Raw genomic sequence first — 13,545 nt, 5'->3', positions numbered from 1 at the left:
CCTAATCTAGCACAAGAAATAAATAAAGGAATAAAGATGATCAAGCTACCAGGAGTCTTGGAAAGATTTCTTCATTCGTTGCACAGCCCTGCTTGGCGGGGATTGGATGGACAATACTAGGGCGGTCTTTACCTCGGCGCAACTTAGGGTTCCTTCCCTCTTATGGATGCCATCTTGAAAGCCTACTTCCCCTCTACCTTTCTATTGAGTCCATTCAGCATTGTTTATGGAGGTGGCCTTTTCAGCTCAACCTGCTTTACTAGCTCTTTTCAATGAGCAAGTTGCTTGCCCTCTCACGATATTTTGTTTTTCATGCTGTACATCATGTATTTCTACCATGATCATTGAATACTTAATAGAAGTCTTTTCATTGAAAAAAGATATAGATGATCAAGCTGTTCCTTTTCTTTGCACATTGGGTCACACTTGTTACCCTTAATAATCATCTAATGGCCTGATTTCCTTGGGGTGAAATTAGGCTTCGTGTCATTTGTGGGTATGGACAGGCCCCAAGAGGGAGAAGTGGTCATTATTCAGTTTGACCGGAGCTTTTGGGCTCTCCTCTAATTGTGATAGCAAAGCACAACGTTACCATGATGAGGCTAGGGTATCCCCTCTCATTCGTCTGGATTCAAATGTTGTTCCTGACACAATTGCTATTCAAACTGAAACTTTTCAGTCAAAATCACCAAGATAATTTACCTCCATCAATGAGTAGAGTTCGTAGATCTAACAAACTCTATCACTCCTGTTAAGACATGACTAATACCACAACACACTTTCAATAGCAGACAGAGGTTGGAGAACCTGCACTCTAATACCAATGTAAGTCTCTATATATGCTTGGACAGAATTATTAAACTGAGACAACTTCATATGCAGCGCACACAAGGCACGTATTCGGAAGCACACCAGGAGTACATGCAATGTAGTAGACAAGAATGCATCACATGCGTGGAGTAAATGCATCATGTTATGCATCCAGCTCTCTGTCATTAACTAACCCTCTGCAGAGTGCAGACCCATCGTTCAATGGTTGCAGGTCTACATTTCAGAATAACCTGTAAGCAGTCTGTGCAACCCAAGAACACCAGAACAATGAGCATTGCATTGAAAACACTAGCACACAATTTCTACTTGAAAGTCTTGTGCCATTACCTACACCAATACCATCCAGCAGTACCAGGTATGCTCCATGAACAAGAGCTATATACATCCCAATGCTTTCCTCTCCAGTGTTTATGAAGATGATCCAAGACAAAAGGTCCCTTACAGTAAGACAACTTCCACCATGCTGTTGTTGAAACCACTGTTACAAGACAACCACAAAAGGATCAAAGGAGAAAACCTAAAATACAAAACACAAACCCTTTACAAACATGGTGTTCCATATTGAAAACTATCCAAGTCTATCAAGCCTAATTTTTCATGCAACACGCATGCCTGTAAAAACACATCCTCTAATATGTATGCAGTGTGACTTTATAACAAACTACAAAATACAGTACAAGGAAGATCCCACTACAAAGGCCTATCAAACAGAGAGCGACTCTACCTTCCAGAAGTTCAGAAGAGGATCCACCAAAGGAGCAAGACAAGGTCTTGAGAACCTGTTTGACAAGGAAAGGACTACCACCTCAGACAGAGAAAATTGAAATGTTTTTAAAATCCAGATATGAAGTACCTCTTCTTTGTCGACTTAAAACAGAAACTCACCGTGCAACAATGATGTTTCTCAAGTCCTTCTCGTCAGTAATAGAGGGAACCCAAATTTCAGTAAACCGATTTCGTAGGGCAGGAGAAAGCTCCTTCTTCCCAAAGTCTCCACCTGGGTTCATTGTGGCCATTAATAAGAACTTGGGATGTGCTACAAGCTCCTCAACATTGGAGCCTCCCTTCTCTGCAAGCACCTACAAGACAAGAATCCATTTCGTGAACTCTAAAAAGTTGAATACAACTGCACAAGTACTGATCTATTGTATAAAGTCACAAATGTCACACCCACAAATGCATATAAAACAAAAACTAATTTATTAAGAGAGATCAAGGGAAAGCCTTAGTCACACCAGGACTAGTGGCTGTGGGGAGGGGAGAAGACTGAGAAAATACTCACCACTTTCATGAATAAAGCTCTAGAGGATCGTTTCCCTCCAGAATGCAACTCAAGAGGATGGTCATGCTTCACAAAGGAGGGGGCAGCAATATCACAAAATACTACAAAACAATTATGGTAAGCAGCCTAATGGCCAAACTGTACAGCACCAGCATTGAGCAGAAAATCAGCCGATGGGCAAAGATACAAGGAATCAGGGCACGGTCTGATGTGGATGAACTTGCTAGCCTTTTCAGCCATCTCCTCACATTGTCCTCTGTGATTGGTATTATGGGTGACCTTGCTTCCCGCCCGTGGTGAGTATTTCCTCAGTCTTCTCCCCTCCCCACAGCCACTAATCCTGGTGTGACTAAGGCTTTCCCATTTGCTAGCCTTTTCAGCCATCTCCTCACATTGTCTATGATTGGTATTACCGGTGGCCTTGATGTCGCATGTATGAGTGCCTTTGTCTGCCTTGATAGAGCATGCATGAGTGCCCTTGTCTTCCCTGTCTCTTTTGTAGAGTTCTTTGACAATCTGTAGCATACCTTCCCAGGTGCTTCCCGCCCTAATACTTGCTGCCATGCAGCTTCTGGAAAAACTTTCTAGGGTTGTGTTTAAGCTCCTCGACATGTTTGAGCTGTTTGTTCCAGAGAAATCCTCTTTTTTTGCTCCTTACTGCCAGTTTATATGCTCTAGCCTTGTACTCTTTTCCAGCTGGCAGCTGTATGCGCTGTTTTCCAATCATTATGTGCTGTTCTGCATTTCCGGTCATGCCAGTTGTTGCAGGGCATGTCTATGCTGTTTCCCTTACTTTTTGTGAAGCATTTAGGGGCTGTTTCCTGCAGTTGTGCTGTCATGCATTTACTCATTGCTTGGCAAGTGGGAGGCATTTGCCAATGTGACAATAATGTTTAGTTCCCTTTCATAGATGTGATCATTTTTAAAATCCATTCTCAGCTTAGAAAGGGGGGTTGGGGGGTTTGGTTTGCCAGTCAGGGTATTCAGATGGACCATCTCCCCCCTTTCCAATACAGCTTGGATGCCCTTGATCCCCTGGTCCCACGCGAGGAATCAACCGTATCATAGAATTGGATCTACTCTAGCTTTACACGTCACAGACTTGCGGAAGAGCTCCCCACCAAGGCCTAGTTCTACAGCGAACATTTCTTGAGAGTATCAAAGGATGGAGTGATCATCAGACCCCAACATCTAGAGGGCAGACGAGTTTCCTATGCATCGAGGCAAGGAGAGCCACAGGCACGCCTAGAGAGCAGTAGATATGTAGGTTATGCACTTTGGCGGAGGTGAAGACAAAGAAGCATTTCCTATGCACCTGCCCAGTTTGCTATGAGATCCAAGGACGGTACCAATATCTCTTTCAGGAGGGTCAACCTCTCTCCCGGCTGGTTCACTTTCATAACCAGGCCTATGTTGGTTTCTATCGGATGAAGATACACCACCACAAAGAGACTCCACCGCATCAGATCGGACAGTGAGAGGTGATAGTGCAACGAGAGACTGGTCACTGAAATAGACCGACCTAGCGACACGTCACAAATTTCTATGCATTCAAATTTGCCCCCGAACATAGTGGAGTAGAGGAAGACGAGATAGCAGACATGCGAGCAGCATGGATTGGTGGGACGAGACGACAAGGAGTGATGGATCCAGAGATATAGGGGCCACACACGATGCCGAGGTGTACCAGCGCATATATCATGGAGGCCCAGCCCATCCCATCTCTACTCAGAGCAAACCGCCCAAGCCAAGGCATCACACTCAATATGGCCCACCAAATACTGAGGTCATGGAGACCATGCCCCCCGCCACAATGAGAGACTACCCAACAAACACAGATACGAGATCTCTTCGCAGCTCAGAGGAGAGCCACCATGGCACCAAGCTATGTATTTTGATTTTTGAGACTGAGTACTAGTTTTCAGCAAGGGCCTTAACGAGCCCTTTGCTTCAGCACACGGTGGCTTGTATGACTTACCCTTGGATTGTACTTTGTCTCATAGGTCCATGAGGCCTCGCGATGATAATCATCTCCCTCCCTTCCCCCTCCCTCCCCCAGCCCCCTAGCCTCTGCTCCCAATCCAAGAAAACCGCCCTGCAATTTACTTCTTGCTCCCGGCCTACCCCCATCCTTGTGATCTGCTCCCTTCCCCCAGCCAGATCCCCCCTTGCATTCCAGCAGTCCCTAGGAGCCCTTTTCCTGCCAAAGCCTATACTAGGCTTGAGAATGCCCCTCAAGTATACCAGAAAGATCCCGTGCTACGATATGTGCTAATTTTCCCTCAAAAACCAGCAATGCTTGGCTCAACAAGGCATAAACCCTGCAAAGTGGCATGAGGGCCAACAAATGCAAGCAATGGAACAGGAAAAGAACTCCCAATGCAAGCAATAACAAAACCGAAAGTTTACCAAAACCCAAGCAAATGGGCTGCGAAATGCCTTCAAAAAGAGCTCAAGGATGAGCTCTCCCACTAATTATATGTGCTTTCCTTTGAGCTTGCTTGCCTTGGCAAGCATTAAATGAATGATTTTTATCTCTGTTTTGAAAAAAACAGCAAGCCCCCAACTGAATGGACTAAAAATGCACCTGAAGGTGCAAAATGTGAGCTGTCCTTGCACAATACTGCCTGAGACAGGTTCAAAATAGCAAGGAGAAGGTTCCAGAAGCTCCAGAACAGTCCCGTGAGTGGTAGAAAAGCTTCAAAACAGGAAAACAGTCCTGAAAACCACTTAAAAAAGCATATCCATCCCTACAAAACACCTCGAAAAGTGTGTCCAGCCCTCAAGAAATAGGCGCCGAACCTAGGAATAATTGCTGCATTCGAAAAACAGCAACAAATCCACAAAAACCACGTTCAGCTGGATCTTTTTTTCGAAAACGGGTCCAACATGAGGTTGCCCAGCCGAGAAAAAGCCCCCAAAGTGCTCAAAAAGAGGCACCGAGCCTCTAATTTGCAGTAGGAGGCGGTGGCTGATCCAAACCAAGTCAAAATCAGCAAAAAACCCTCCGAAAACTAGTTGCCCAAGTCCAGAATAGCGCTTCTAACTCAAGAAGAGGCGCCCAAGCAAGAGGACCCTGTAGGAGGTGGCTGCCAGCAAAAACGAACTGCTCTTCGCAAAAAAAGTGAAGTTTTTCGCGACGGACTCGAAGCTAGAGGGTGTGGAAGGCACAGGGAGAGCTGTGGGTACAAGGGATAACCTTACCACGCTTGCCATTCTAGCTTTCAACGATGGCCACGAATTCTTTAAAGTACTAAAAGGTCTTAGACTTCTCCTTTAAGAAGTATATATCTATATGAATCCAAGAACATGTCTAAAAACACAACACAGTGCAGTTTCAATCTCATGATAGTCACAGATAAGGTTCAAAACCATAAGCTCCATCACGCATAGTAGGGACTAGCTACTATGGCATCCCCATTGGCGTCATCAACGCCCAACAATGAGCGTAGACCATATTATAAACATATGCTCTCACACATACAAATCCACACACCAACACATACTTGAGCATCCATTTATACAAAGTCTTCGTACTGAGTTTCTATCGGCACTCAGGAGGTGAAGGGAAGACTCAGCCATGATGAAGTATATCCATGTCTTCCTGGAAAAATCGTCTCCTTTAAGAAGTATATCCATGTACTCCTGGAAAAATCATCTCCGGATGTCACGTAGTAAACCTTACCTCCTGCTAGTTTGATATTCAAAGGACCTCATAGGTCAAATCTATCAGTTCAACGATATCTTTATCCTTGAACCTTTCTTTGGGAACTTTCATTGTTGTACTTCGCTAGCTACAACTTCTTTAGAATTACTAGTTTGGCGCATAACTACATTATTGGTGTCTTTACCACTAGGTTTAGGCCCACGTTCAGCTCTATCTATCATTTTCTTCACTAGTCGAGCTTCCCACAATGAAAGCAAGGTCCTTTCTTCTTCAGGTCATTCTAATCATGATGACCTTCATTATCATGTTCACCCTGCTTTGGTTAAGGGCAGAATCGATGTTTTTGATTTTGTCTTTTATTTTTAGCCATAAAGGCTGTATCATACCAATTAACTAACTTTTCTCTCCCTTCTGGTTTCCTTACTGATGAGATAGCCATGTAGCTGATTTAATGTGGGAGTTGCTCTCAGTATGAGAGCATGGTGACAAAATTATCCTACGATTCTAAAAGGCTTTTGAGAAGAAGATCGACTACTTTTTTATCATGCATCTTCTTACCATGCTTGCTAGTTGATCTATCAGGTCTTTGAGCTTATCCAAATGTTTGAACCTCTCGCATTCTAAGCCTACTAAGCTGTATTTTTATGAGTAAGGCTTTCTAACTACTAGCCGCACATGTGGTTTGCAAAGTCTTCCAAGCTTGAGTTGGTGTTTTCAAGTTTCTGACAAGAAGGATAATTTATCCTTGATGCTCAAATTTATGCGAGTATGAGCATGTTTGCTATTCTCATTATAACTTCTGAAATTCTCCCTTGGACATTTTTCAGTCCCATCAATAATACCCCACAACTTTCGAGCTCTGAGATTATTCTCAAGCTTTAATTTACAGACCATCCAACCTGACACTCTCAAGAAGGGGACATTCACTAGTTTGACTCATCATGCCTTAACTGGCATATCACACAGACTATGTGTACTTGCATCTGATTGGCTGCCCTAGAAAGAAAGAAAGAAAGAAATTTTATTAAAAATCTTCGAAAGACCAAAGGGTCTATGAGACTAAAAGAAACTTGAAACAATGATCTGAAGGGCTGAGCCGTTAAGCGGGCATCCACACCCATGATAAATACAAAAACAATGGAGAGTCCGTAATCATGATCATAACGGCACCAATACATAGAGAGAGACAAACTCTCTAAGGCGAGGTGTCAATCCTGAAAGGGGGGCGTCATTGCCATCTAAGGCTGCTGTGGTGGCTAAAAACCTGTGATGGGGCACTGGCGACGGTTGTTGGCGTGTGTGGCCCGCTATGGTCTCCTAGCAATGGCCCTACCGAAAATGAGAGCCAACGTCACCCATGTGGATCTCATCTCTGATCTAGTGAGCATGGAGCAAAGGTCTCCCAATCTCATCTATGCCTCACTCCGTTGTGGTCTCCTAGCTGGCCCTACGGCAAACAAGTGCCATTGTCACCCCTGTGGGTCTCATCTCTAGTCTGTGAGCATGGCGGGAAGGTCTCCCAATCTGATCCGCGCCTCAGCCCCCTAGAACATCTCTATCATCAGGTTGTTGGCAAGCTGCTCTGGCTCATTCACACTCGTCCGGATCTTTCTTACTCAGTTTCCATTCTCAGTCAGTACTTTAATGAACCCAAGCACACTCATTGGCATGCATGTATTCGTATCTTGCAGTTCATACATGGTACTTACTCTTATGGTTTACATTTCTGACCAGGACTAACACTACAGGGATACATTGATTCCGACTGGGCTGGCAACCCGGACAATCGCCGTTCTCATGGCAGCTACATTTTCTCATTCAGCTCGGCACCTGTTTCTTGGTCCAGCCGTAAACAAGAAACTGTTGCTAGATCTTCTACTGAGGCTGAATACCGGGCCTTGTATGATTGTACCACAGAGGCCATATATCTCCGGCAGTTTCTAGCAAAGCTACACTTTCCTTGTACTGAACCAACAATCCTCTACGTCGACAACAAAAGTGCCATCGCTCTCGCCGGCAATCCCATTTTTTCCAACCGCACCAAACATGTTGGCGTACACTTTCATTTTACTCGCGAGCAAGTGGAATTGGGTACTATTCGATTGGTATATGTTCCAGCTGTCAATAATCATGCTGACATTCTTACCAAGCCGGTTAACCGACCTATTCTTGAGCATCTTAGCCCACGGCTTGGGATTGGTGTACCGCCTCCTTCTCCTTAGCAGTATTTGTGTACTTGTGCTTAAGGAAGTGAACAAATCCCCTGCGAGGGCACTCCTTAAGTACCTCTTTTTTTGTACTTTCTGATTGTACCATCACTACTGGGCATTTAGTGAAGATGAAAACCTACTTTGTAGGCATCTCCATCTAAATGAAAACCCTCTTGTTTAAAAAAATTTTTCCTTTTTTTTTTTTTTAAAAGGCTAATGAAGAAGATAGATCACCCCTGGAACTATTTCACCCCTGGAACAACTCTTTGCTTCTCCCTTCTACATTGGACATTGAGAGGGGGTGTTAAGCCAGGCAATCTCCAACTCTAGAGGACAGGATAATCAAAGGCCAAACTAGCACAAAGGTCAGATAAAATACAGGTAAAAGGCCACAGGTGAATCTCTGTCAAGACGAAAATCAAAGCCAAAATACTCTGTTAAAACCTCGTCAAAACAGGCACCAGAAGAGCCCAGAATCGGAGGCCAAAACTGGCCAAAATCTGGCCGACCAAAAACTGGCCGACCAGACTGGCCAGGTCGGCCAAAATCTGGCCGACCAGACTGGCCAGGTCGGCCAGATCTGGGCCGACCAGCTGGCCGACCAGCTGGTTGACCGACTGGCCCTTCCCTACTTAAAGGGGGGGAGCCTAGGTGCTCATATACAGCTTCTGCTCCTGAGGTCCCTGCACACCCTGAGCTCCTGCCTCCTTCTTGCCTCCTTCCTGCCTCCTCTCTGCCTCTCCTTCCTGCCTCCTAGCTGCCTCCTCTCTGCCTCTCCTTCGTGCCTCCTGGCTGCCTTCTCTCTGCCTCTCCTTCCTGCCTCCTGGCTGCTCCATCTTCTCCTCCAGATCTGCCCCAACTTCTCCTCCAGATCTGCCCCAACTTCTGCTCCTACTTCTGCTCCAAATCAGCCACAACTTCTTCTCCATCTACTGTTCTTTTTGCTCCAGATCTGCAGCAAACCTTGCATCCTGAGGTCCCTGCACACCCTGAGCTCCTGCCTCGTTCCTGCCTCCTGGCTGCCTCCTCTCTGCCTCTCCTTCCTGCCTCCTGGCTGCTCCATCTTCTCCTCCAGATCTGCCCCAACTTCTCCTCCAACCTCTGCTCCAGATCTGCCCCAACTTCTGCTCCTACTTCTGCTCCAAATCAGCCACAACTTCTTCTCCATCTACTGTTCTTTTTGCTCCAGATCTACAGCAAACCTTGCATCAGTTTGCTGTCCCAGATCTGGTTCAGTTCCAACTTGTGGAGCTAGTGCAGAAGTCCACTACAGTTGGCTGCCCTGGAGGACTGATGTTTGCTCCCTCCAAAGCTTCTCTCTGATACCTTCTCTTGTATTGAGTTCCTTTGGTGATATATATTTCTTCTTCAGCTATCATTAGTCTTCAGTGTTGTTTTATTTGTCTCCAAGAACTTTCTTTATACCTCATACTTAATTTCTCGTAGTTAGGCATAAAAACCAGGGTAAGATGAAGTCTGGTTAGCTTGCTTCCTTTTTTGATGAAGCAACCTCTCTTGTTGCAAATATTAAACTCTTTCAAGGATGGAAGATGGAGATGGAGACAGTAGTGGCTTTGATGGTGATGGCCAAACTGGTCACCATCACTACCCTTCCTTCCCGCAGCTAGATTCCAACACACCTTTTGGTCTGCATGGTACAGTTGATGATCCCGAGGCTCAAAGAGAAGGTCATGTCGGTGTACGGACTGGTCGAGCTAAAGATTTGCTACCACTTTCGCTCTTCGATGAGTTCTCAAACGACCAAGCTTTTCCTGCTCTAGTCAAGAAGCAAAGCATGTCTATTGCTACTGACACGCGCTTCTTACATTCACCGCGTAAGGGAGCATCATTCTTTGGCAGTCGGGGAGGGGTAGAGGAGGAGGCTCGTCCCTTCTACTCCCATGCAGCTCAGAAGCCACGGGGTGGGCTTCTTTAGCCTCCCCCCTGAAACGTGTTTTACTGCTGGCTTTACCCATCCATATGGGTTTACACCAAGCCCCTCCTGTTAGCTCTCCCTAATACAGTAGAGGAGTTAGCAACCCCTTTGCAGAGAGAACGAGCTCAAAGTTCCAAAATACCTTAGCAAGTCTTTTTTATACCTCTCTCTAAAGTTTAAAGCGCCCCTAGCTCTTCTATTCTTCTTAGAGGGCTTCCCCGTGTATGCTAGTGGGACTGGGATAGCCCCAAGAGCAGGCAAGTCTCATGGCACGGCCCCATGGACGGGTGAGCATGCTGGGCTAGCATTGCAGCTCCAGGCCAGCATCCTGAAATCTCAGGATTCTAGCCCAGCATTGAAATGCCCAAGCATTCTCATTGGCCCAAACAACCTGACAGCCATGGGATTGGATGTGTCAGCTTGCAAAACCTCCCTTGAGCCTCATTAAATGAGACTTCAATCTTGTTTCTTGTGTGGACTGCCTACACATGTGGTGAAAAGTTGTCCCTTGAAAAGGGAAAATCCCAAACTAGGTCACCTTCGGTTAGTTACCCCTCTGCTTGGACCTTCGTGGCCTCCCCAAAAACCACTACGTCGAGACTGCTAAGTCTTTAGAGAGCTAAGATTACTAGAAGACCCTGGGAAAGGTAAAACCTGTCTAACCTGGTTTCTCTATTGTACTCACACAATTGACTGTTGCACCAAGTGAAATCCGCCTCTAGACATGGATCCACCAACTGCTAGTGCTCTTTGAGGTCCTCCCAAGCTTCAAGCTTAGAGCCTCTAATAACAATGCCCTTCTCCAACCATCTATCTCTCGTCCTTTCTATCATATTGAAATCTCCCATAGCAAAACAATTGCCATCTACACACAACATAAATTCCCATAATACCTTTCTATCTGCTGCTGCATTTGGGGCATACACTGAGATTACTACAAATTTATTCCATTTGATGAAGTATTTGAGAAGCACCCATCTGTTTTGACCATTTGTGACTACTTGGGTGACTCCTCCATTGAAGTGAGAAAGGACTCCAATAGTCGTCTCTCCCTTCCCTTCCACGTGAGAAGTATAATACCAGACTAAAGTTTTCAATCCACTCTCTAGATTGACTCCACAAACCCTGACCTCTTGTAATGCTAGAAAAGTAAGGGAAAGTGAGTTAGCTCGCAACCAGTGAGAAATCTCCTCTCCTCTTCCAAGGTCCATCAACCCTCTAACACTAAGAGTCAAGAAGGAGACTGATTTACCTAACATTCCTTTTTTGCCCCTTCTTGGCCCTTGGGTTGGGGCTATTCACCTGTGTATTAGTAGCTTTAGATTGCCTCCGATAGTTTGGGATAATGCCTTTGTTGAGGGCACTTTTGTTGCAGATGCTTGGGCTGTTGCAGTTGAGAATACTCAAAAACTTCTCAAGACAGCTAGAAAGAGTAGAGCCAAAATTAGAGCTCAAAGAATGGACATGATTCAGAGAAGGATTAAGAGATTAGAGCAGCAGGCTAGATCAGGAGATTTAGATGCCCAAAGTGATTTGTTAACTGCTAAAAAAGAGCTCAAAAAACAAGAACAAATTAGATTGAATGACACCGAGGTGTATTATAGAGAGTGGGGGCAGGCAATATTGATAGGCCAACCAAGGAAACTTTTAAAATTATTCAAAGCAAAAGAGTCAATGAGGACATCCCATTGTTGAAAAAGGCTAAGGGCACTTTGGTCTCATCACAAACGAGAATATTGATTTGTCACACAGTCATTTCCAAGCACTCCTCTCTTTTGCAGTAACTCCAGATGAAGAGGTCTAGAGAGCCAGAGAGTTGTGCCAAGTTGTAAGAGACAAAGCTGTAGAGAGGCTTGACATGGTTTATTTAGAGAAGCCTTTTACCATTGAAGAGCTGAAGGAAGCAATCACAGTGATGGCAGATGGAAAAAATCCAAGAATCCAAGGGTGCCCTCCCCTCTAATGCTAATGGAGGAATCATCAAGCTCATCCCCAAGGAAGGCTCTAAGGATGAGCTTAGGAATTGGAGACCTCTTACAATGCTTAACTATAGTTCTTAGATATTTGCTAAGACTATGGCTCTCAAGATCCAAAGAAAGATGAAAGATTGGATTCTTCAAGAACAGAAAGGATTCATAAAGGGGCGTCACCTATTGGAGGCAATCATAAATATTTGGGAGGGGTGTGAATATGCCAAGGAAACTAAACAAGATATATGCTTCCTAAAGATAGACTTTGATAAAGCTTATGACAGGCTAGAATGGGACTTTCTCATACAATCCTTACAAGATAGGGTCTCGGTTCCTCATTTATTTCTTATGTCAAACTATTGCTCACTAATGCATCAGCCAAGATATGTGTTAAAGGAGACATGAGCTCCCCTTTTCCTTTGAAGAGTCAATTAGGCAAGGCTGCCCTTTTGCCCCCCTCCTCTTTGCAATTGCAGCTGACTCTCTTGGGTGGCTTCTCAGGAGTCAGATTCAGGAAGGTAACCTTATAGGGATTGAACTCATGTATGGTAGGCAGTTAGTGTGTCAACAATTTGCTGATGACACCACACTTACCCCCAGAAATACTGAGCAAGATGTTAGATGCATTATGGATTGTCTAGACATCTTCTATAAAGCATCTGGGTCTAGAGTTAATCATACAAAAACAGGTTATGACACCCTTAGTGGTAAGGAGCAGATTTATTTGCAAAATCAGGGATGCCACTGGATTAACAAAGGCATTGTTTTTAGGCTGTTGGGGATACAACATGGGATCTGACATATCCATGAAGCAAAGGTGGGATTGGTTCATAAATAGGTTTGAGAAGAGGATTGACAAGTAGAGGGGATTTCAGGCCAATCTTGCAGGAAGGAGGCTGGTGCTCAACCATTGCATTTATCCTGTCTCTTTTTTAATCTTTCATGTTGGACACCTTCCAAGGCTGGTCTAGACAGAGTTTGCAGGTCTTTCTTGTGGGGACGTAACTCCAAAATCTCTAAAGTAAGGTGGTCTTATTGCACTAAGCCTAAGAAAGAAGGAGGGCTAGGGGTCACGAATATTGCTATGGCAGCCAGAAAGCTATCTGCAACCTAGGTTATCAATTTTTTTCTAAATCCAGAGTGTGATTGGGCTCAACTTTTGTTGAGGAACATGAAACAGATCAGGCTAGTTAAGACCCTCAAATGGAAGAACTTTCCCTTACTATCTACTATTTGTAATCCTGAACCCTGTAAAGCTAAGGGTAGTGCACTGTAGCAATCTATGTGGAGAGCTTTTGAGGAGGTAAAAGTGTTCTTATAGTTTTTTGGTAAAGGAGGCTTTATGGCCTTTATGGCTAATGATTCCATTTGGGTCTCAGCTATCTTTAGAAATGCTCAACTTGCTAAGGAACAGTTTGCTCTGGCTTGTGCTTTGTTCAAGAAAGGATTGCAGACTTGGGGCCAACTCTGGAACAGGGAGCAATTAAGGCGGAAGACTTGGCAAGAGATTAGGAGAGAGTTTGCTTTAACTAATCAAACCCAGGCTCTGATTTTAAGCAGGATGGAACTAGGAAAGGGGGTTCTATATTAATTTTTTACAAGGAGTTAGCTGGATAGGAAGCTCTTCAATCCTCCCTATACCACTCCTA

At 44.7% G+C, this 13,545-nt stretch overlaps 1 protein-coding gene across 1 annotated transcript in view; it reads right to left on the bottom strand.

Moving 5' to 3' along the window:
* Nucleotides 1–13,545, bottom strand: part of LOC147902094 (midasin-like protein) — a 193,926-nt gene that overhangs the window by 146,958 nt on the left and 33,423 nt on the right. Inside the window, exons 22-24 of the mRNA XM_087374676.1 lie at nucleotides 1,717–1,910; nucleotides 1,556–1,610; nucleotides 1,159–1,309 (exon numbers count right to left, since the gene is read on the bottom strand). Of these exons, the coding sequence (XP_087230802.1) occupies nucleotides 1,159–1,309; nucleotides 1,556–1,610; nucleotides 1,717–1,910 (400 nt within the window). The remainder of the gene's footprint in view (nucleotides 1–1,158; nucleotides 1,310–1,555; nucleotides 1,611–1,716; nucleotides 1,911–13,545) is intronic.

This window comes from Dipteris shenzhenensis, chromosome 5 (genome assembly GCF_047967505.1).
Source record: "Dipteris shenzhenensis isolate YYH24624 ecotype China chromosome 5, Dip_SZ_1.0, whole genome shotgun sequence".
In the NCBI taxonomy this organism is placed as follows: domain Eukaryota; kingdom Viridiplantae; phylum Streptophyta; class Polypodiopsida; order Gleicheniales; family Dipteridaceae; genus Dipteris; species Dipteris shenzhenensis.
Note: the sequence above shows the minus strand (reverse complement) of the source record. Positions and strands in the feature narration are given on the sequence as shown.